The following is a 24,516-nucleotide window of genomic DNA, read 5'->3' on the forward strand; positions in this document are numbered from 1 at the left end:
CATGCATCCATCACCATGTTTAGCTCCTGCAACTCAATAGTGGCACTGAGCAATAATTTGACCCAAATTGAGCAGGATATACAGTGTAGAATTACCTTGAAATGCTTAAAAAGGATGCCATGCTTTGTTCAATTTATTTTTTTTTTACTTGGAAAGATACAATTTATTGTTGCATCGTGCAGCAATTATGAGCCGACACTGAGAGACTCCCCCTGCAAAATGATGTGCAATGTTTATTATAAGAGACCCCTTCCTTTATACCAGCAAGCCATCCTGAGGAGGGGAGACAATGGTTGTGCTACCTCTCAAGCCATCTTATCTATATTTTCTTTCCTAACTTGTTTGGTCAAACTATTGTGTTTTGATGCTGCATTGGGCTGCATCCAAATTCTGCTCCATGTGTCGTAAATCATCATGGAACTAGATGGAAGATAGATGTGTTTACAAGCGTAAGAGAATATGTTAGATGAAGAGAGAAATGTACTATTCTGCTCCATTGTATTAGCTTTCTGAATAAATAAAAATTGCAATGCGTTTCAGTTTGAGGATGATCGGAAGAAAAAACAAACAGGATATTTACAATGTGTCAATGGCTTCAATCACTAGGAAGATAGAGATCCCACAAACACACTTGAACAATAAGTACATGGCTCTGACCGACCAAATGTTTTGGGGCAGCAATGTGAGGTTTTGTGACTATACGTACAGTGCCTAGTCTAATGGGTTTTCCTTGTTTGTTTCCCGTTTTCCCAAAGACTTATATCGTGGGAATCATCATCTCCATATGTGGGAACGTGCTCATCAGCGTCTCACTCAACATTCAGGTAGGAAACAGTAAGCGTTGTCAGCTCCACAGAGTCATAGCACAACAGAAACACCACTAATACAAGGGGAGCTGTGAGATTGTGTACACAGTGTGTATACAAACTCTCATACCATTACTTGTTTTGGCCATATTTTCAGTTTGCCTTAAAATTGCAACATTAATTTATTATATTCATATGATATAGATTGTTTTCCCAGATGTTTTAGTAGTTATTAATCTAATGTTGAGCTGATCGACGGAATGTCTGTCTCTATATGAACGCAAACTCTACAGACTTAAATCCCAACTGTAGCCATGTGTTTAATCAACAAAGTGTCACTTAAAATATCTAAATAATATCGATTACACTGGGGATTAGGTCCAATATGAAACACAATCGCATGAAAAAAACGTGCTTGTATCCCACTATTTTACCTGCCTCTACAGGAACACGTAGACACGAACAATTGCATAACATAACAGGAAACACATCTCTAAAACATTTCCCACTTGACCTCAGAACACAGTAGGGTTCTTTCAGGCTTTGACAAAGGGCTATATAAATATTGTGTGGAACACCATTGTTCACTCCATACATAAATTCTCTGATTTGATGTGATATGGTGATAGGCTGCCCTGTGCTTCGTGTGAAGAGACAACACTGGCCCCACCACAGAGGAGGGATACACTAGTCTGTAGAACCCCTTTCCAATGTGGAATGGGATATCTGATTGTATCAATGGAGTCAGGCCAAGTGTCCTCATGAACAATGCACACTAACAAAACAGCCAAACTCCTATTTAGTGGTTTGCTCCTTATTTCCAGACATTAAAGCATGCATGCATTTTAAAAGGAAATAAAATAAGATAAAAAAAAAAAAAACAATAAAACTTGAATTATATGTATCACCTCTTCCTCTCAGGATCATCGCTCAAGCTAACTTAAAGACCAAATAAATACTCTTTATTGCATGTGTTATTGCACTATTTACACAATTGCACACAACATTATTTGAGTGTAAATAAATAATAGCATGGAAAGGAAATCAGTGCCTTCCCCCTCAATGGCTCAGAGATGTTTTTTGTGTCTGAGTGTTTGGTGTCAAGACACCTAGCAGATGTGGGCCATCAGCTACAATGACTATTGGAGGACGGGGCTGTTACGGAAGTCATAGTTTGTGATTGGATAATGCTATCTTATATACAAGTACCATACAAGCTAGATAAATAAGTGATATAACCCAAATAAAGCCACTGGATTAAATATGATCATAATTAAGATGCCATTAAATATGCCCCTGTAAAATATTTGAACTAAATCTGGCATAGTTTCAACTCCATGGTTTTCTAGGGCAGATTACATTTTCAAACTCAAACCTCTTTTAGATTATTTCACCAATCTGCATGAAACTTGTTAATTAGCATCAACAAAGGGATGCCTCCAACCTGTTTGTAGATACATCAACTGAACTTGTTTGCTACCAACGCACAAAACTGTCAACAGTGGAAAGAATTTTCCATTAGCGACAGCTCTATATGACTAATAAGTTTCCCATACCTTGCATATCACATCCAGGGCAAATACCACCTCATGGGAAAGTGACAGGCAGGAAGTTAAGATTAACGAAATTAAAATACATATGCTATAGGGTTACCTATATTTAACCCCTCGTAATAATGCATCATGTCATACACATTTATGGAGGTTAAAATCATCTGGTAGCTGTTCCAAATGGCTCCCACTTATCTAAAAAAGACAGGATCACCTAATTGCATACCCCTAAATGATCACTGACTGGCTGGTCGGCATATTAAAATGGAACTAAATTAAACATGTAGAGTTAATACCACAGTAGTCACAAGAACTACCTCCACTGAACCAACAACCTTTTCTTTCTTTGTGGCTGTGCTCAACCTGGCTAATTGCCTGACACTGAGCAAAGCTCACTCCCTTCATCCTTCCCCTCTCTCTTCTCCTCTCTACTCCCTCCCTCCACCCTTTCCTCTCATTTCTCCTCTCGTCTCCCCTCCTCTCCTCTCTTCTCCTCTCTTCACCTCTCTTCTCCTCTCTCACTTCTCTGCTATTCTCTCTCTTCTCTTATTCTATCTTCTCCTCTCTCCATCATCTTCTGTTCTCTCCCTCCTCCACTCTCTCTTCTCTCCTCTCCTCTCTTCTCTCTTCTCTCCTCTCTTCCCTTCCTCCTCTTCTCTCTCTACTATCTTCTCTTCTCTCTCTTCTCCTCTCCTCTTTTATCTGCCTCCTCTTCTCTATTTTCTATTTTCTCTCCTCTTCTCTCCTCTCTTCTCTCCTCTCCCCTCCTCTTCACTTCTCTCCCTCCTCTTCTCTTCTCCTCTATTCTCTCGCCTCTCTCTTTTCTCTCCTCTCTTCTCTCCTCTTCCCTCGTCTTCACTTCGCCCTCTCCTCTTCTCTTCTCCTCTATTCTCTCGCCTCTCTCTTTTCTCTCCTCTCTTCTCTCCTCTCTTCTCTCCTCTTCCATCCTCTTCACTTCTCTTCTCCTCTATTCTCTCTCCTCTCTCTTTTATCTCCTCTCTTCTCTCCTCTTCCCTCGTCTTCACTTCTCTCCCTCCTCTTCTCTTCTCCTCTATTCTCTCTCCTCTCTTTTCTCTCCTCTTCTTCTCCCCTCTCATTCTCCTCTCTTCTCCCTTCTCCTCGTGTGCAGAAGTACACCCATGTGCGGCAGGCGCAGCGAGGCCTGAAGCCCTACTACACCTCCCGGCTGTGGTGGTGCGGCGTGCTGCTCATGGGAGTCGGGGAGCTTGGGAACTTCGCGGCCTACGGCTTCGCCCCCGCGTCTCTCATCGCCCCCCTGGGCTGCGTGGCAGTCATAGGTGGGTGCTCCTCCAAGCCTCCCCAGGGTTGTGGCGGCGCTGGTGATGGGGGGGGTTGGTTTGTAGTCTGTCATGTGCATGGACCACTCTTCCACATCCAACTCAACCATGTCGACCGTAATTAGACTTGTAAAGTCATTGTTTTAAATTAGTTGAAACACTCCAATCCAATCCTGCAGTCGGATACCGCATTGTCGCAAAAAAGATCCTCACCCGATATGACCTGATGCTCAGCTGCTGCTGTTGAGCCATGAGCCAATCAAGACGGAGCCTGTGCGTTTGTGTATGTGTGTGTGTGGGCGGGTGCGTCTGGCAGCTGATGAGTGCAAACACGGCGTGGAGAGGACAGGTTAAACATTGAACAGGCTCCAGCCGCACCCCCCCCCTGGCCGGCAGTGGAAGCGGCGAGCGGTGACTCAACGTTATTAATTGCCGCTATTAAGGGTGACAGCGCTCAAATGTTCCTATAGCATTGGCACCCGGCGGTTGAACGCTGTGAATAAAAACAGTGAATGAAGCCACGGGACTGGTTAAGGAGGTTAAAGTGGCCGGGTGATGGGCTCTTTCCCCTGCTTGAGACTCAGCCTTACGAGCAGAAATGACATAAATTAAATTAATAAAATGAGAATTTCAAGGAGACTTGGCACACTTCTGTACAGTAGATATAGACATGAGCCAAGACCATATAATGGCTGCCCGTTTAAAAATAAAGCGATGGATGAATGACATATTCCGGTCGGTGCGGCCGACTGTATAGAGACTTGTTGCTGGTATCACTCAGCCAGTAATGGTTTTGCGTTGAGGTGCCCTTGAAAGATGGACGTGTGCTGTCTCGGTGTGTTTAGAAGAATCATCGTCTGGGTGGATTAATGAGTCTGAAGGTCGGAGACACCGCTGAATGGAGGCAGACTCCAGAAAGATGTCTGCAGCCGTAACGTCATTCATCCTCAGTATTAACAAGTGGGGCCGGAGTAGCTGTGTGTGTGTGTTTGTGTGTGTGTGTGTGTGTGTGTGTGTGTGTGTGTGTGTGTGTGTGTGTGTGTGTGTGTGTGTGTGTGTGTGTATGTGTGTGTGTGTGTGTGTGTGTGTGTGTGTGTGTGTGTGTGTGAGAGAGAGTGTGTGTGTGGTGAAAGGTCGCCATCTGTCACTGCTGTTGCTCCACCTTTGTAGACGGAGTGATAGTCATCAGCATCAACAATACAGACAGGCGCAAACATACACACACACAAACACACACAGTCGAGCACAGGCACACACACACACACACACACACACACAAACGATGCGTGTACATGTGTGAACCTATTCACATACACTCTCAATCACTCACTCACACATGCAAACACACACACAATCACATGCACGCAAACATTCACAAACACACACACACACACACACACACACACACACACACACACACACACACACACACACACACACACAAACACACACACACACACACACACACACACACACACACACACACACACACACACACACACACACACACACACACACACACACACATACACACACACAGCCTCCTGTGGTTTGGAAGTGCTCAGATCCTAGGACTCTGAGATTTACACTAATAAGGTTAGACAGCACACTGCTACAGGGAGCGAGGGAGGAAGGAAGGGAGGGAGAGGGAGAGGGGAAAGGAAAGCGAAACCTGAATTCCCAGACAGGTGACAAGAGCAGGAGAGGAAAACTAGAGGGTGAAGATACTGACAAGGAAGAGCAGAATATTACACCAAGGAGCAGAGAGCTGACGATTGCAAACGTCTCCATCCCAGTCGACCATGGAGGCTTACAGACTCTCTCTCTGTCTCTTCGTTCTTCGCCGTGAGAGGGTGAAGAATTTCCATGGGGATGGCAAATAAACAGGAAACTGTATTCACCGGCGGCGGAGCATTTGTTTACACGTCTAACCCGTAACCCTGGGACACTGCAAAGGTTGAGCAGCAGAATTTCCATTTCACTGTTTCCATGGGGGTGTTTTACAGACAGGAGAGCTGGGATCTCTTGAAGGAGACCTTTGACAACGCCCATGTGCTCGGTGCTGCTAGACACGACCGGAAGATGAAGAGTGACATGGGCACCTTTCAAAAGTAGGACTGTTGCGATGATGCTGCTCTTTGTAACTAATGAAGAGAGACAACAGAAGGATATGCATTATGTACCACTGAGCCAAAGCTTGCTACTGTCACCTGAAAGACAGACGTTTTTATTTATTTGCAGCCTGTGTCAAAACGGGGGGAAACATGAAGAAGAAAAGCCCTTGATGTGGCGTGTTTCACCAAGGAGTTCTTTTCCCTTCTACTGCACACCTGGGAGGACAGCACTGTGGAATCTGGGTGGAGCTCAGTCATGTGGATGTAGATACACACCCGCTCATAATACACGCACACACAGACACACACACTTATGCACTCATCATACATGTCCCACACCAACGCACATATCCAGAATCAGACAGGGGGAGGGGTGTTGACAGCACTCTGGGTGCCCCAGCGGTTCCTCATATTAGAAACCGTGGCGACGTGTCCCGCTCCGTGTTGGGTAACCATGGTTACCTATCAGATCACACCGGCCCAAGAGTGGCGGAGAGAAAGAGCCCCTAAATGTGAGCGCGAACATCCTCGCCAGATAAAAGACCCAGAATCCTTCTTGATCCGGTCCTTGTCAACTGATTCTCTTCGACCTTGTGGCACACGTTTGTGTGTGTGTGTGTGTGTGTGTGTGTGTGTGTGTGTGTGTGTGTGTGTGTGTGTGTGTGTGTGTGTGTGTGTGTGTGTGTGTGTGTATGTGTGTGTGTGTGTGTGTGTGTGTGTGAGACCCCCCTCGTCGTCTTCCAGCTTTGAACCGTGGCCCCGGGGTCCTTATGGCGTTCCTTCTACTTAAACCCCCGTCCTGTTCCCGGCGCCACCTTTGAGGGCTTTCATCGCGATGTATCGATGCCGCTGACGTAGCGCCGACTCCTTGGATCAACAAAGCTGAATTATAAATTCATAACATGCCAGAAACAAACATTTAATTGGGTGCAGTTTGACTGTACACACTGTATCCTTCCTCTTTGTATGGTATTTTGATATGTTGTTTTGATGGGAGCGGTTGTATGTGCGTGGACGGGGCTCCTCTGCTCTGAATATCCTCGGAGGTACAGGGAGGTAATCTCCTCCTGCCTGGCGGAGCAGCAGCTCGTGGGCCGTGCTCCCTTACTATCTGCTCCTCCGTCTGCTGATTGGTCCCATTCAATCAGCCTCAACCTGCCCACACTCTGCCTTAGCGCCGTCAGTCTCCTTCTTTTCTTTCTCACCCCCCCCCCCCCTGTCTGCCTCCCAGCAGCGCGTCTGCCTTCCTTTCTCCCGGTTGCTTTCACTCACCGGTGTCTTCTCCCCTCCTAGTTTCCGCCAGTATTTACCGCTTCATTGGCCCTCCACGCTCGCCTGTCTGGGCCAGCTCTGCCTATCAGACCGCTTGTCAAGCCGGGTTTTTTGTTCAACGTCTCCTCCCCTGTTACCAGCGGCTGCCTTGCTGTGTGATCCGTCACGGGTCATTTCAGTTAAAATCAGGGTTGTTTATTCTCTGAGATCCCTTTGGCTTCCCTGAGCGTTTGAGAAGCGCGAGGGAAAGCTGATTGCTTTTCAGCTTAGCGATTTCATGACAATCATATTGATGAATGGCTTCATAAAATGCGGTGTAGAGTTGCATGTTTATTTCAAGCTCCCCAGTCACTTGCTGATGTCAAGATGCCGTTTGGAAATCTTAATAAGCCCTATTTATCTTCTTTGTTTTGACAGGATTGCGCCTGGCTGTATGGTATATGTAGGAGCCTTCACTGGCAACTTTTTTTATAATCGTAAAGCTATAGAACAATAATTTATTTAGTTTTCATTTGGGGGGTTGTATTTTAATATGTAGTGTGTGTGTGTGTGTGTGTGTGTGTGTGTGTGTGTGTGTGTGTGTGTGTGTGTGTGTGTGTGTGTGTGTGTGTGTGTGTGTGTGTGTGTTTGTATGTGTGTGTGTGTGTGTGTGTGTGTTTGTATGTGTGTGTAAGAGGGAGTTTACAGGGAGGAGCGATATAGCAACATAAAATATAATAATGGCATCCAATCCTGCAACATAATTGCTGTTGTTTGTATTGTTTTGTGCCAGTATTCAATCAGCGCCGTCTTGGGCTCATACAGCGAAACACAATTAGTGAAACATCAGACTTAAAATACTTTAATTGCTTATTCATTATTACACCCAGGACGTTTTTCTAACGTCCTGGACTGGGTGCCGGAAACCATTTACTGAACCGTTATGGAGATATTCCACCCAGAAGGGATTTTAAGAAGTGTATGTCTATAAAGTGTTTATTGGAAACATTTGTATTCACTTTTGACACTTGGTTACTTCCCACCAGGGAAAATGTACTAGTGCTGGCCAGGTTTATGTTTGGGATTAGCCACCTTGCATTTACACCTCCCAACCGCCACAACATGATTGGTAGTAAACAAATATGACACGAAAGAAAGTGAACCGCCCCTTTCACCCAGATTGGAGCTGGTCGGATATCAGAGTATCTTTATTATGAACCTAAAGTCTGATTCTCCTCCTCTAGCGAGCGCCATCATATCGGTGGCGTTCCTTAAGGAGACCCTGCGAGCCACAGACATTGTCGGTAAGCAGAATGAGATGGTTCTAAAACCCTTTGGAACGTGTTCATCAGCATTGGTGGTCTGAAACATTTTTCTGGTGTATCTCTCTCTGCTAGGCGGCATCCTGACAATAACAGGAACCTATGTCCTGGTGACCTTTGCCCCCCATAATTCAACGCACATCACTGCCATGCTTGTCCAGTACTATGCGATGAGCTTGACCTTCGTCATTTACCTGGTATGTATCCCATCCCAACACCCAACCCCATCCCCGCCCCACTGACCTGTAGTGTGTTAGGTTTAGAGGGCTGCTAAACTTCCCCTTTAACTGTTTTTTTCTTTAAAGCTTAGCTTGAGGTATGTCATGTTTTGGGTTTTCTTTAACACTATTTGTACAACCAATGATTGATGTTTATGGAGGAAAATTAATAATGGAAAATCTGCCTGTTTTATTGAATTCACACAATGTCAACTCCTGCTCAGCATCAAATAGTCCATACATTTACAACAAAATGACATTCAATAACATAGGGCTTACAATAGGATGTTTAATACTCTGTTTTGTCTTATTTCCTTGCAAGCTACTACTGTTTTCAAATTGAGGTTCAGGACCAGGAGAGCGATCTATACTAATTGAATTACCCTTCAGTGCACATAGCAAACCTAATCTTGCTCCCAAACACACAAGTCCCCTTTGATTTGCTTCAGCTAATTGGCTCTTTTGAAATGGAGCTACAAAGATCGCAAAAAAATCGATCAAACTTGTTAAATTTGTCACGCTGTGTTGAATAATTAAAACCATCACAGGAGAAATGTACAGTTGACTTCTGTTCATCATTTTTCTTCATCATTTCATTCATTTCTAAATCACATGTCTTGCGGTTGGGACCATAGCAAGCATATTTCCCCACTATGAAATATGGAGTCAATAGCGACTGTTAGCACAATCTGTTCAGAGTTGGTTGAATGTTCATTCACAGCTGTCCTGTGTGCCATTATTTCAAGGGTGCCCATAGAGTTCTGTGGATAATTGGAAAAATAGATTTTTGTCACCCTTGACTTTCTTTCCAGCAAAGTGAATCCATTTGACCCTCGGAGGCGAGTCATATTCCTCCAGCCTTTTCCAGCTCAGCCAAGGTGCCCTTCAGGTTCAGTGTTAGTCCTTTGCAGAACAAAAAACAGTTTATCTTTAGTGTGCCATGACCAACCCCCATGATCCCTTACAATGTATATAATATAGACACGTATATTTGCTGTATATACATTGTAGTTTGGTTTGAACGTGTGAAGGTGACAGCTCAAAGCTCATCCAGGGCCACAAAGGTATTTGGTCTCCTGTGTTTGGCTTTCAATCGTTATTCAGGACACGCAGCGGTTCCCCATACACACACGCACACTCACACTCACACTCACACACACGCACGCACGCACACACACACACACACACACACACACACACACACACACACACACACACACACACACACACACAAGCACACACACACACACGCTCACTTTTTGACCACATATAAGCCCATAGCGGAAAGATATAACTGGATGGAGAGATTGAAAGATATGGATGGAGAGGTAGATAGATGGAGAGGTAGAGCGATGGATGAGAGCTGGATGGACAGATGGATGGAGAGATGCAGTAGATGGATGGTTGGATGGATGGAGGGAGAGGTAAATGGAAGGCGAGGTGGATGGATTGATGGACCTGATGAATGGATGAATGCGTGTATTGCATCTGTTGTCTAGTGAAGCCTGTGGTTTAACTGATTGATTGGATGTTTTCTCCCAGCCCAGGGAATGCAGTGTGAATACTCATCAGGTGGCATTCAACCGCGGGAGATATGCCACCAATTAATTATGTAATCACGTAAATGAGAAAAAACCAGGGGGAGGAAATTAAATATCCTTTGAGTGCTTCGTTCTAAATCTCCTCAACGATTGTCTGGAACTGCCAATTGTTTTCGGACCACGTTGTGACCCTTCAGAATCTATTATCCGAACCATGGCCAACAGATGAGGAACTCTCCTTAACATCTCTACATTTCAAGAATTAAATTAAATTTATTGAGCTAAAAATCAAATATACATATTGTAATTTAACCCCCAACAGCGAGAACATGATTTAAGGGAGAGTGTATATTTAACACGGACTAGCACACTCCATCCAGCCACAGCTGTGGTAGGAGCGCAGGAGCTTCTTCATCAAGCCGGTGCTATAGTACTCGCAAGGACAGCCCGGGGCCTTTCCCATTAGAGGCCGGCCATTCATTTAATTTCTGTGCCACAGACATTTGTTTCAATTAAATCTCTGTGCTTTGGTCTGCCCACTGTGTCTGAGGCTGAGGGGATGGAAGTCACGACTCCGTGGCCACGGTTCCACCAATTGGTCGCAGAATGTTTAGCAGCTGTTGGACGGAATAGTTTGTGTGTGTGTGTGTGTGTGTGTGTGTGTGTGTGTGTGTGTGTGTGTGTGTGTGTGTGTGTGTGTGTGTGTGTGTGTGTGTGTGTAATATAAGTTCCTGCCCTGGGACTTTGGATGGAAAAAGAGCAAGCTGCTATCATGGTACAATGCATCTCCTCCTCTTGAGACTAACGCCTTTGTGTATATTTTTCATGACAAATCAACAAACACGTGCGTCAATATACAGAGCATTTCTCCATGGAGTGTACGCATGAGCGACCTTTAGACGACCGTCTTTGTCACCGCTATTTCTCCCTTCCCTTTCTAGTTCGTGGAGGCGGTCCTGTTCTGCGTGCTGCTCTACCTGTACAAGATGCAGAAGCTGAAGCACGTGGTGGTGGTGCTGCTGATGGTGGCCTTGCTCGGTACGCTACTAATGCACGTGCACCGCTGTGTGACGGAGAGCGCGCAGGTGACAGACCTCACCGTCGTAGTAGGCCGCCCAAGGATTCACTGTTGCCTGGCTACCAAAAACAGACCCACCATGATTCCATTATCTGGCTCCAAAACCATAACCAAGAGGTCTGGCGCCGGTGCGGACAGAACGCTACATTTAGGGGGGTAGGGGGGGCTGTGTTAGTAGTGGTGGTTCCGCAGTGGTAGTAACCGTGGTATCCGTGGTACATCAATTTGGATCAATTTGTTGTCGAGCGTTCGCTGGCCGGGCACATGTGCCAGATGTAATCACAGGAGAGAAACAGACTTTCCGTAAAGCCTGTTATAGAAACGAGTACATGTGTTGGATAATTCATTTAAACTACTATATAGCTGCCCGTGCGCCTCCCTGTTCTAGGAAATATCGCAGTTAATCAATGCGAGTGCTATGATATCACTGATAACATGCTATCCTGACAGAGGCAAATGACATTCCACTTTCATCGCCACATGTTACAATTATCTTTTAATGGGGTGCAGTTGTATTAAAGTGTTAAATGTTTTGACACCATGAGCTCTAGGATCGTTAATAATGATAACAATAATACACAAAGTGCATGGTGACTTTCAGGGGATAAAAACACTGCTATGTACTAAGTGTTATGGGCTGTGTGCTGGCAGCGTCGATGACGGTGATCTCGGTCAAGGCCGTGTCCGGGATGATCACAGAGTCCATCAAGGGCAACCTGCAGCTGCTGTACCCCATCTTCTATGTGATGCTGGTCGTCATGGTCGCCTCCTGTGCCTTCCAGATCAAGTAAGTCTTTCTCTCTCCGTTTATTTAGCTCTCTCAACCCCTTGTCCCTCTGAGTCGGCTTCAATCCCCGAAAATCGCTAGACATAACAACCGATTTTATGTGTACTCTCCAGTATTCTGATCCCGAATAAAATAAATGGATCGACATTAAAATGACCCTTTCTGCGACCAAAGTCATTATATTAGCTCTTTTTTCTGTTGCTAATAAAATAAACACCCTCTTTTTTTTGTTCCACCACAGATTTCTCAATCAGGCAATGAAAATGTTTGATGCCACAGAAGTTGTTCCAATCAACTTTGTTTTTTTCACTGCAAGCGCCATTGTTGCAGGTAGGTCCACTCCAAAGCTATCTATGTTAATATCTAGGTATCCTTCAGCCATCTCATATTCTAACTAGTTTGACATATCTGATTGGAAATACGGTGTAGAAAAAGTATCACCTCAGCTTCTATGTTTCCACGGGTAAGACGAGAGAAGGGAAGGAAGCCACAGCTCAAAGACAGTGATTTTGATTTCCTGAAACTTGAATCTAACGGAGCTAACACACCCTGCAGGGCCCATCCTTGGTTCCCTCTTATTGATGCATAGAACCATAACTGGCAGAGGAATTGTCAGTGCAACACGCAGTGAAATGGTGAGAGGAGCGATGCCGCTAACAGCCTGTGGTGTTAGGAAGTGGTTACACTGTGCCAGACTCATCACAAGGTCCAATCGCCACCAAAATAATTGAACGAATGTACAAATTGGAAAACAACCGAGAAAAGAAAATAGACACTGGGGCACCATATTGGAGAATGTTGTAAAGTTGGCGCCGAGGGCAGAATGCATAAACTCTGATGCGTTATGGGAAAATACGCTAGCAGATGCAACCATGTCACTTTAGTGCCACTGAAATCAGTGCCATTGACGCAAATGGGTGGGTTGAATCTCGGCTCACTTTCAGTTGGATGAGAGACTGTTCAAGTCTGCCATTTTGTGTCTAGGACTAATGCATTTTTTATATCGTCCCTGCTTGTGTCCTCCTAATAAATAGGTTGTTGGAACAAATTATCTGGATTTCTCTTTCGTAACCCGTAATGCAATTTGAACAAGTGCTTCACTGAAATGTTGAAATGGTTTTTCATTCTGCGTATTCCAGGAATAGTGTTTTACCAGGAGTTTGACGGCCTGGCTCCACTGGACATCTGCATGTTTCTCTTGGGGTAAATATTGAGTCAGTGTCACACCCAGTTATATTACGCTACAGACACGCAGGCTATTCATTCAACCCGTGACATCCTTTTATTCTCCTGCAGCTGTCTCTTGTCTTTCTTCGGCGTGTTCCTGATAGCCAGAAACAGAACACAAATAAAACCGCAAGATCGCACTTTTATCACAATGGATAAAGTCCCTGGTAAGCATGTTGGCGAGATCCATTTGATCACTGGTCGAGCTATGCGCTGACAGTCCATCTCTTGCTCCCCTCTGCTGCGCTAATGAGGCCTGCTCTCTCCGTCTGGACAGGAAGAAGGTACACAGAGTCTGTCCAGCCCGAGGCCAGCACTTCAACATATGGATCCCTGGCAGACAGGTTTATGTGCAGCAGGGCTGGCCAATCAGACGACAGCTAGAACCATCTGTTGGACCTTCTTGAGTGGCTGTGCTGCCCTCCCTGCATTCGCTGAAGGCAGCGCACCGCGAAGAACTTTATATAAAAGAAAAAATATATTTATTTCAAAAAAGGAATTGTAGTGTGTATACATTTATATATATGTGCACAAATCAGTGGTATTTCTGGCCACATCTCTGATATTTCATTTTGTGCCATAATTTTTTGTTTTAACATTAACAGAGTGACAGAAATATGACTTATGCTTGAAGCAAGTAGATTATTTGAGTTAATAATAAGAATAAGATTCTGCCTCAGGATAAAATGCATAAAGAATGCACAACAGATCAAAAGTAAATCTTCCAGCACTGTTTTCTTTGAAGAGACCAACCACCCCAACAAACACAATCCGTTATGGCTTTATTAATATAGATATTTTTTACAGCTCTAAATATCTCCATAACCACAGCAATGATGTAGTGTAATTGTATAGAGGATACAGGAAAGTATGTGACGTTAAACATTGTCTACAGATCGCGTAAAGCCATGCGGTTTAAGTCAGTGCATTTGTGCCCTCTTCTGGCAGAAGGAGGTCATGACAATGGTCAGGCATACTGCTGCTTCTGGTTCAAATCACGGCGCACCCAATAAATTATTAAGGGACTAACGTTTGCATAATATTCATTAAGCATCCATTGAGATTGATTAACAAGAGGAGTACATGAGGTAATGGTCCCAGAATACTGATAAAGTAGGATAACTTTCGTGTAACAATGAGATGAAGCAAAAAGGTGTGTTCTGCAACTTCCTTTTTTGTACCACATTATAATGCTTAGTGAGCATTTTCTCTGGGTAGACCTCAAATCCTCACAGCTCACAAAGGCAGCCCATGAAATCCCTTGTTATTGGTTTATAAGCACATTTTAATAACCTGCCATAAACAGCCATCTTTACCTCAGGTCACCATGTCGACTGCACAGCAAAGTGTTAGGAAAAGTTAAGCGTTGCCAAGCAACAACCCTCTAATTTACCTCCTACACATGTGTGGGCACCCGGGGTTCATGCAAGGTGGAACTTCACCAATAGATACATTTTAATGCCCCTTCTGCATACAGGCTTGACTTTGTTGATGGATTGGTTACACTGCAGGAAAATGGAGAGATGCAATTCGGCTTTCGATGGCAGTCTAAAGAGACTCAAAATCGCTGGCTCAGATTCAGATCAAACGAGGACTTTATTGGAATGGCTCAAATATTGTTTCGGATTTTCTGATCTTTCAATTTCAGGCCATTGGAAGATTTTCTGATGAAAAGGAATTTAAAGATTACCACTATTGGGAAAAGGAAAAGTCATCATCACATCAAATATCTTGAGCCCATCTTTTGGAAAAAATACAAAAATAAAAGCTATCGTTTAAACAGAAGAATGGCATGTTTACTTCCTCACCCACATGTCAAATTAAATGGTATCCTTTTCTATCTTGCTCAAGGGTGCAATAATGTCCAACGCTTCTCAAATAAACAACCAGAAACTCATCTTGTATAACTTAAGGGCAATGTGACTTACGGAGGGCTTGTCTCAGTCCCCCTCGCGGCACCCACCAACGGGCTTGGCGCGCGGCCCCGGGATCAGGCCTCCAGGTTGATCTTTGCCCAGCGGTAGTGGAGGGCGCTGGGGTTCCTCAGGAGGACCAGGCCCCTCCGCTCCGCGGGCTGAGCCATCAGGGTGTGGACCAGGCCCTCCAGGCTGACCAGGCCCAGCGCCTCACCGCAGCCGGCCGAGAGGGAGAAGTCTCCCTGGGTGACCCAGCCCAGCGTCACCCGTGAGCAGTGCGCCGTGACGCTGGGCAGGGGCTCGGGCCACAGGCCTAAGACCAGGTTTGCGGGAGACGCGGCAGAGGAGGAGGAGGAGGAGGGGCCTTCAGCCGGGGCGGGGGGGCAGGAAGGGCTGGCGGACGTCTGGCCCGCCGCCGCAGGGAGCGAGCAGGCTCCCAGGGCCAGGGGAGAGTCGGGGTGCGGGTCGGGGGCTTCCGGAGTGGGGAGCGTGGTGGAGGACTTGGGGACCGGAGATGCCTTCTTGCTGCCCTTCTTGCCGCCCTTCTTGCGACGCTTCACCTTGTTCTTGAAGCGGTCTTTGTGGGGGTGTTCCAGGGGGCCGCTGTAGGCCTCTTTCTTGTCGCCCAGGCGCTGCAGGTCCTCCTGGGTGGCCACGCACACCTGGGCATGGAGCTCCGGGCGTCCCTTGGACAGCAGGGACAGGCGCACCCACGCCAACGCCTTCACGTGCGCGGCGAGCAGCGCGGCCCCCGACGCGGCGTCGAGAGGCGCCTGGTCCCGGGCGCGTAGAGACCTCTGACCTTTTGCAGTGGTGGGCCGGCACCAATTGGAGAGCAGCTTCAGAGACTTCCTGTTCCTGGAGGGAACGCCAAGGAAAACCAAATCAGACTTCGTAGACGGAGCCAAAAAATAAAGAAATGGGAACTCCCATATATTCCTTTCGATGCACCGTTCCATAGTTCTCTTCCCTCCCTAAGGGGACAGATGCAACTCTTCACCAACACTAATCTCGGTGATGAATTACAGCAATTTGTAGCAGAGCCTACGCTGGGTATTCTCATCACCGACGCTACGATGAAGATGAGAGTCATGCATCACTCCTGTCAGAAAGCTCTGCACGCATATCGGGGAATTAGAAACCAAGAGAAAAAAGTAATCAGTGATTAATATGCAAGGCCTCGGAAACAGCACAGAACTGCTTCACCCTGATCCAGGGGACTTTTTAAAGTCAATTGCAACAATATTATTAGAAGTGTGATTTAGTGGGCGGGTTTGTTAAAGGAATCTTGGAGGGAAACTCACAACGCGTGTTCTTATGGGGAAGAAGATTCCATTCATCCAAAGTCACTAACGATACATAATAAACATAACAAACGATACATATAAACCAAATCGACATCTTGGTTTCAGATTAGAATTTGCGATGTTAAGTTTGGTGGACAATTCAAACAAACAGCTAACGATAAAATGACCTTTAGTTCAATACGACCAAAACCACAAACTATGCCGGAATTATCAGGTTTTTTTTATAGAATGTAAAACCTTTCATCAATGAAACATGCAAGCGGCGAGAAGCCCCGGCTCACCCCGTCATTCCCTCCACACACATGATCAAAGGCCCTTTGAGCCCTACCTCAAGACACTGAAGCCGCTCTGCACCGCCGTCTCCGGTCGCGGCCGCCATCCAGGCTCCACACCGCCCTGTCCTCGCCTCTCCTCGACGCCGCTGCTGCTGCCCACCTCCGGGGCCTCGCTCGTGATGAGCTCCCACTCCTCCACCAGCTGTTGCCAGGGGCAACGGAACGGAGCCAGACAGCCATGTTTTATGTAATTGGTCCTTTTGGCAGGCGGGCGCCTATGGAAGTGAGGTCAGGAGGTCAAGCGCTTGTCGAAACAGCCAGGGCTACCCTTCCAATTTATGGAACACGTCAGGACATCATGACTCATGGCGCGGCGGGGTCGGAGAGAACCACAGCCTCGTTATCGTCTCCTCACCTCCCTGGCGGCACGGAGGGATGGAACTTAACTTCCGTTCCCTCCGCTTTGGCCGCTTGATCGTACAACGCTGCGGTATAAAAATACACCACACATTAGAACTGAGGACAGCTATTCCTGGAGTGGCCTTGGAAGGCAAATATTAGGCAGAAATGTTAATTGAGATCCTGTTCTGAAGTTAAGGTCCCTCTGGGGGAAAGGAGACACCCTGTGCTGTGATTAGAAACAAACATTACATGTCACTTAGCAGAGCCATGAGAAAAAGTATGCGACCTTCTTTTATAAGTTTGGCTGAAAGTGGAGCTATACTTCTGACAGGGTCTGAACGTTTTGTCACAGAGTTATTTATATCATCTGACAATTGGAGCATTATGGCAAACTCCATCAAACCCATCACTCATGGGATGGAGCCCTTTGTTACGTCAGAGCAGAAAAAAGCTTTGGGCTTACCAACCCAGTCTTGCTTTCTTCCTTTGAGCTGCCTGAACATGAACAGACAGACACAAGACCCTCACAAAGAACAAATAACTCCCGGCCTCAGCTTTGAGTCCTCTTGGTGACCTTCTGACCTCTTGAACTGGTTCAGGAGCTCCGTCTCCTGCTCCCCCTGGAAGCAGGCCCCGGCAGGGCAGTCTGGGAAGTCGTGGGGGAAATAGGGGGCTCCTTTGTTCTGGGAGTGTTTCAGGCTCATCTTCAGACCCCCGATACGAACGCCTCGGTACACCTAAGCAGGGAGAAACATCGCGGCAGAGGGTTAAAGCTAGGGGAAGCCATCGGGGAAACCAGCCAGAGTAAGCTACATTAATGTCATTCGGGGCAGAATGAAATGATTGGATGGGCATATTATAGGGCATTTAATTTAATGATTGCTGTCGGGGTATAAACAAACAAAAAAAAGCTTCTAAAAGAAATTGCCGAACTTTAATGAATGGAAATTAAATAAATTGATTCGCTGAACAAAGCAAATGTGAAAAGGAATGCTCTTCCTACTCAATTATTAATTTATGTTTACCACGATTTTATATTACACCATTTATTATTACCATCCTCAACAACCGGAAAAAAAAAGAAAAGAATATATACATGAAGAATTGTAAGTTTAAAAAACTGAATCATTTGACTTGATTCAAAAGCATCTGTAGTCTTTTAAGTAAGGTTAAATGACAAAGCTCAATTTGCCATTATACCATCAACAATATGAGCATTGGTCTTGAATCACCGTGTATTGCACAGTAGAACCGTCTGTCCTGTTTTGTGTGCTCTCTCTCACACACACACACACACACACACACACACACACACACACACACACACACACACACACACACACACACACACACACACACACACACACACACACACACACAGTAATAGTGTGAGAAGTGGCTACTAGGACAGGAGAAGCAGTGTGTGGAGGTACTCACCAGTGGGACCCAGAAGGCCATTCCCCAGCCCTTGGGCAGCAGCAGATCCCATCCGGCGCCCCAGCCGCTCATCTCCTGGCCCACCTGCTTCCCAGGCTGCTGCACCATCAGCACGGGCACCCGGCTCTGCGGCGGGGTGGGTCTCAGCCTGGAGCCCGGCACCAACACCTCTCCCTTCCGGCGGTTGATCTCCTGTGGGGTGACGCACTGTGAGATTTGGTGCCTGCGTGACATCACCCATCCACAGGTTGGCTGTGGATGGGTGTGACAACTTATGTGAATCATACGTTTTTGGTTAAATACGCAGAATTGTATTTGAGTTTTCATATACATTGACAACACCACATTACCTGTTCGGATAACTTGTTATCGGTGACGTTGTCGCGTACAAAGCGGTCCCACAGGGAACTCTGACAGCAGTGCTCGGGTACCCCTTTCAACATCAGTTCCCTTGTCGTCTCGTCAATATCTAAAGGACAGTGATATCGCTCCAGTCACCGGGATGTGCAACGCTGCTGTTCAGTACTCAAAAAACCGCATCAATGAGAGGAAAATCATGTGCAACTCTTGTTAACTGAAAGAGGAATTCTATGGGCCGCGACAACATTATTTATTAGCTAATGGTTAATATGCCATAGTGACTGATAGCCATGGTCTTTGTTTGTATTGTGTGTCAGGGACCATGCAGATTATTACATGTTTAAAAAACACCCATCAGATATGCCACATCCGTGTCATGTTTTGTCCCCAAGAATTGCTCTTCCAGCCGAGACGGGTGGAGCACATGTGGAGTCAGTGTCTCACATTGGGTCACCGAGGGCTAGGCTCGAGCACAGGGTCCTGCCAGGATTCGAACCTGGCACATCTGCATGGCCAGGCAGAGGCTCCCCAGGAGCTCAGAACCAGATGTGTACTCAGTGAACCAGCCCCGGCGCTACACCCAACACACCCATATACCGTCGGGGGACCGGTCGGATCCACTACAGCTGGCAGCGATAAACGTACGTAGCGTGAACAAAGGACACTGGGGGAACGACCGTGATCTCATATAAAGTGTAACCAGATTCCTCGGGATTGATGTGTTGCGCACAGTGTTTGTTGTGCACGGCATGTGTGGCTAGTCCACCACCGTTTCTGAGGCCAGATTGTACCTTGGTCCGCAGAAACGACAGACAAAGCTTGGGTTCTCTTCTGGGGCAGGGCCAACCTGGGGTCCTCCACATTGAGACCCAGCACTGTGCCTGGCGGGACCTCCCCTGTGGAGCAGACACCTGTGGAGAGGAGTCTGGGTCAGGAACGCATGCCGTGTATGGCTGTGTAGCACAAGGTCCTCTTAGGACCATTTGGGCTCCATAAGATTCAAGCCCCAGGTACAAATGTGTCATCTGGATGAAGGAATTAACCGATGGGTACCTGACCTTTGAGTGTCTGGAAGACCTCCGCTTGCTGCCGGTGTAGGGTCATCTGGGCCTGGTCTTTGCAGTGCTGGGGCCACCAAAGGGGAGAGGCCTGGGCTTTGCTCACGGCCTGAAATCATAGCGAAAAGCAACTAACTGTAAAGCTTTGCCAAAACATACTTGACATCCTCAGAGGTTTAAAGCTGAAGGTCGTACATCACAGTCTGTGGCCGCCTCCAGGGCTTCTGTCAGAACAGCGTGAGACTGTGGGCCAATCAGTCGGTACCGCACAACTTCCATGGTGAGGTCACTGGAACAGAACAAACAACTCAACATCCACCTCGGAACGAACTGCTCCAGTCCGACTGAAATGAATGCATCACAAGTCCCAAATGCACCCTGATCCCGTTTATACTTACTTAATGACTATCCCCGTGGAGGCCGAGGTCCAGGTGACCGGGGCCGAGGGAGGTCTCGTCCCATCGCCGACGATCTTCTTCTCCGGGGGTGCTTCACCGTCCCCGGCACTGCGTTTCCTCTTGGCCCCGGGGCTCTTCTTCGCCTGACGGGGTCCTGGTTTTGAGGCACTGGGGCCCGGCTCCGCAGGCGTGACCACCAGAGCGACGGCCGGGATTACGGGCTCTCTGCACTGGCACACGCTCTGCAGCTCAGGGAAGAGGCTCTGCGGGGGAGCAGGGGTCCTGGGGCATGAGCTCAGCATTGTTGGCTTAAGATGGGCACAGAAAGGGAGCTCTATAGCCTGATTTAAACCCAGATATAACCCCTGAAAAAGGATTCAGCACAAAAGTCACTCCGATTCCAGTCTCCATCATCAAACATGTTTGATATTTACGACTGGAGTCGGTACGTGATACTGTAGTCTGGCCTGAGTAACGACAGCGGTCCTAAACAGCACGCCTGTCCACCGCTGTAATCTGTGAAAATCAGTCGTTACAAATGTGACGCCTGGCCTGCTTCACAGTTGGACTGTAAAAGTCTTGTAGCATGTGCACTGCTTTACAATCACTGCATGGGTAACAGTTTGAGTCGGTGAACCGACCTGTTTGAGGGTGGGATGGGCCCAGATCCACAGCTGTCTATGAGAGGAGCCTGGTGTCCTGGGCCTCCAGAGGAAGGTCACCGGACCCAGGGGCTGGGAGGGATACTGGCCTGCTCGGTACACGGTGGCACTGCCCTGCCTCCGCCCGGACAGGGCGAGCACCGCAGCAAACGTAGGACCTGCAGACGGATACCATCGAGTGTATGACTAAGTATCATGTAGTTACATAACTTAAATTAGAGCTTACCAATATAAGATGCAGTGTATTAAATTGGCTAACCTGCTGCTGGGGCTTTAAAAAAGGGTTCCAATAACCTTTGCTGTGACTAATAAATAATTATTATTTGTGTTATTGAAAAAAAGCCGAATAGATGCCTAACAGAAGATCTTAATGGCCACTTTAGTAAAGGTGCACAAATGCTATCGTTTTTAAGATAAATAAGGCTTATTACATTAGTTTAGTTCTTAGAGTAACGGCACACCGCTACTCTAAGTATACTCTAAGTATACTCATGCATTAGCGATGAGGTGCAGGATAGGTGTGCACCTGTGTCCTTGCTGGTCAACTGAGACAGGCAGGCAAGGAGTTTGTCTTCATCTCCCTGTAACTCGATGCAACAGTAGTAGGACAGATCCTGTACAGACAGACAAACAAACATGTTCATGTTTACTGTTTCAATGGAGGTTTCATTCAGTGGAGGTAGTAGTACCATCTGGAAATCCCCTCGAGCAATTCGCAAAAACTATAGAGAAAATAATCAGGACTTTGAAAATTAAAAAAATTGAACACATTTACAGCAGAATTTATGCAAAATAAAATTGGAGTAACAACCAAAAGAAACCCTGAGACACACGTAGAGCGGGGCATCAGCGTACCTGCAGTAGGCAGTGGTGGCTCATGGCACGGTGGCAGGCGCGGTAGCACTTGGCGGTGGGCCGGTCGCCCAGACAGTAGCCCCACTTCTTCAGCATGTGGAAGCGCTTGGCGTGCCAGATGTGTGTCTCCAGCCACACGCTCTTCCGCTGCCGCCTGTTGAACTCCAGGAGTAGGTTACCGTGGCGACGGCGGGCCTTGCGGCTCTTGCTCTTGGGCTGCTCCTTCTTCTTTGGGCCCGCCTTGAGACCCTTCTCTCTCTGAGGGCGTAGAGGAAGATAGGGTTATTAAGCCTTGAGACCCTTCTCTTTCTGAGGGGGTAGAGGAAGGTAGGGTTATTAAGCCTTGAGACCCTTCTCTCTCTGAGGGCGTAGAGGAAGGTAGGGTTATTAAGCCTTGAGACCCTTATCTCTCTGAGGGCGTAGAGGAAGGTAGGGTTATTAAGCCTTGAGACCCTTATCTCTCTGAGGGCGTACAGGAAGGTAGGGTTATAAAGCCTTGAGACCCTTCTCTTTCTGAGGGTGTAGAGGAAGGTTATAAAGCCTTATTACACGGGTCTTCTCAATGCCGTGGAACGCTCCGTTCACTTGCATGGGCTCTTCACAACTTCCGGCGGTGAATTATATTTGATAATTCACCGTTGCTAAGAATAGCTGTCATGGCACTTTTTGCCTCTAATGACGTTTATGGTAGCACTCCGCAAGTAGTCCGGTAACTTGTCAACCCCAGCGTCTTCGGTTGCTAAGCGACGTCAACGTCTTTGGCTGACTATTTCTCTGCTGATTAACACTACGAATGCTGGTAACAAATAAATTGTAAAAAGACAAACCGTGTGAAGTTATTTTTTCGTTTTGGCAAGTAGCTGTGTAATAAGCGGGATAATGTATAGAACGTCGCCGGTCATTATCGAAAATAAGCCCCTTCAGGGCGAAGCAAGACACCTCCGCTGCGCATCGGTGTCCTGTTCGCCTTGTCGGGGATTATTTTCCCGATAATGACCAGCGTTCTGTACATTATCCTTTACTTAAGACACTTCTTTTTCTGAAGGTGGAGAGGAAGCATTATAAAAACACCCTGGAGGTTGTGCTGAAAAAGAATACGCATTTTTTTTTCCAATCCTCTTAGCAAATGGTTCAGAGGCCAGAAATGAAAGAACTACTGTAGTTAGGATTTGCAAGTAATTAAGAGAGTGCCATAAAGAGCAAGATTTTGAATATCAACAACCCAAAAAAAGGTCTCCTTCCATTACTCTGTGCAAGATGGATCAACTGAACCAATCGGGGATGAGTGGCCAGGAGATATTGGTCATAAATGAGACAGGAGCAGAATAAAATGTAGTTGTCTCAAACAGAGGAAGGAACGCTGTCAGCTGGAGCATATATATCACCCACTGATGGCCAACCAACCGTGCCTATGGTTATAGCCCTTAAATGTTACCTAAAACACTTTGAAGCCTCAGATGCTGACTGTGCACTTGTCTGAGTGAGCAGAAATGAACGGTTCATCCAAATTCCCCAAAAGTGATGCATGTTCATCTTTTCAGAGATGTGTTGTGAATGCTTACCATCCGGGTGGCCACCTCCCTTAACCTGCAAGGCAGCCTCTTGGTGTTGTGGCTCATGGCCCTCCGCCTCATGTGATTAGGAATAGCCCCAGACACATGGCAGCTACCCGTCTCCTTGGTGACCGCTTTCATCATGGCTTGCACTTCTGATGCCCGGGCTACAGCAAAGGCCGCGGCTGGACAGGGACAAGGAGTTGCATCTTGTTCACTTAACCTTTTGACAAGCCTGCTTCAAAAGAGTGTCTATAGCAGTCTGTCTATAGCAGTGTGTGTGTGTGTGTGTGTGTGTGTGTGTGTGTGTGTGTGTGTGTGTGTGTGTGTGTGTGTGTGTGTACCAGTGATGAACTTTGGCAATTCCTCTTCATAGGCTCCGCCATCTTTCTGATGGCCGCGGACCCATCCTCCACGATCGCTAGGACCTCCTGGAGAAGCACCATAGGTGCTGCTGCTATGCCCTTTGAAAATGTGTTAAATGTGACATTTGAAAAAAAATAGTCTGCGTGAAGTGACAACTGCAGATGATAGCCGTATTGTTGCATGGTGTGCACATGAAGGACTAAGGTTACATAAGAAGAAAACGCATGGCTAATAAGAACAAGAGCTATACGCTACCAGACTTCGGCGTTTCCATTCCATTCCAAGAGCCTCCACCCTGTGAGCTGCTAAAAGGAGAAGATGTATACTGAACACTGGCAGGCTGCTTGCTCAGCTTCTTCTCTCGCATTCTTTGTTTAGATCCAGACATGTTATAAATGCAGATGACACCGCTCAACTTTATCTGTCAAACAAACTAACCAAACAGTAGACAATCTTGGCCATTGCCTTTCGTACAAAGCTAAAGTATTTTATGAAGGAGCACACAACAAGTATATTTAATTCCAATTAACAGCTCGAAGTTGAGAAGTACTCGATCAAAGAGTTTTGAGGTAAAACATCAATAAATCTTTGCCTTAATGAACGGAGAACTCGAATAGCAGCCGACATGTGAGCGTGTTGTGTTTTACGCATGGGAGTGGACCTGTTTCCGCTTCCGGGTTCATTATGTGTGTTGTAGAAGCGCCACATAAATCCTGATAAAGATGTGCATAAAAC

General features: G+C 46.6%; 2 protein-coding genes across 3 annotated transcripts in view; one reads left to right on the plus strand and one right to left on the minus strand.

Annotated features, from left to right (window-relative positions):
* nipal2 (NIPA like domain containing 2) overlaps positions 1–13,968 on the plus strand; it is a 19,422-nt gene extending 5,454 nt beyond the window's left edge. Inside the window, exons 2-11 of the mRNA XM_030370886.1 lie at positions 756–824; positions 3,486–3,654; positions 8,264–8,323; positions 8,417–8,538; positions 11,042–11,138; positions 11,830–11,965; positions 12,207–12,295; positions 13,105–13,168; positions 13,262–13,359; positions 13,470–13,968. Coding sequence (XP_030226746.1) covers positions 756–824; positions 3,486–3,654; positions 8,264–8,323; positions 8,417–8,538; positions 11,042–11,138; positions 11,830–11,965; positions 12,207–12,295; positions 13,105–13,168; positions 13,262–13,359; positions 13,470–13,576 — 1,011 coding nt within the window. The 3' untranslated portion in view covers positions 13,577–13,968. The remainder of the gene's footprint in view (positions 1–755; positions 825–3,485; positions 3,655–8,263; positions 8,324–8,416; positions 8,539–11,041; positions 11,139–11,829; positions 11,966–12,206; positions 12,296–13,104; positions 13,169–13,261; positions 13,360–13,469) is intronic.
* Positions 13,958–24,429, minus strand: pop1 (POP1 homolog, ribonuclease P/MRP subunit). Of its 2 annotated transcripts, none has more exons than XM_030370885.1 (15): positions 24,037–24,429; positions 23,760–23,879; positions 23,425–23,600; positions 21,863–22,120; positions 21,534–21,621; positions 20,987–21,165; positions 20,346–20,608; positions 20,143–20,236; positions 19,948–20,056; positions 19,681–19,800; positions 18,880–18,998; positions 18,530–18,721; positions 17,675–17,829; positions 16,744–16,965; positions 13,958–15,966 (listed from the first exon to the last, which is right to left on the minus strand). In XM_030370885.1, exons 1-15 carry the CDS (start codon positions 24,167–24,169, stop codon positions 15,183–15,185), a joined length of 3,012 nt encoding a protein of 1,003 aa, XP_030226745.1. In that variant the 5' UTR covers positions 24,170–24,429; the 3' UTR covers positions 13,958–15,182. The 2 variants fall into 2 exon arrangements, with proteins under 2 accessions (XP_030226745.1, XP_030226744.1); XM_030370884.1 differs by having other exon boundaries at positions 18,530–18,781.
* Positions 24,430–24,516: the final 87 nt, after the last annotated feature.

This window comes from Gadus morhua, chromosome 11 (assembly GCF_902167405.1).
Source record: "Gadus morhua chromosome 11, gadMor3.0, whole genome shotgun sequence".
Lineage (NCBI taxonomy): Eukaryota > Metazoa > Chordata > Actinopteri > Gadiformes > Gadidae > Gadus > Gadus morhua.

Coding starts and splice junctions, on each gene's coding strand:
- pop1 (XM_030370884.1), bottom strand. CDS start 24,169: ATGTCTGGATCTAAACAAAGAATGCGAGAGAAGAAGCTGAGCAAGCAG. Junction 22,121..23,424: donor GGGAGGTGGCCACCCGGATG/GTAAGCATTCAC, acceptor CTACGCCCTCAG/AGAGAGAAGGGTCTCAAGGC. Junction 19,801..19,947: donor GGTCTTCCAGACACTCAAAG/GTCAGGTACCCA, acceptor TCCTCTCCACAG/GTGTCTGCTCCACAGGGGAG.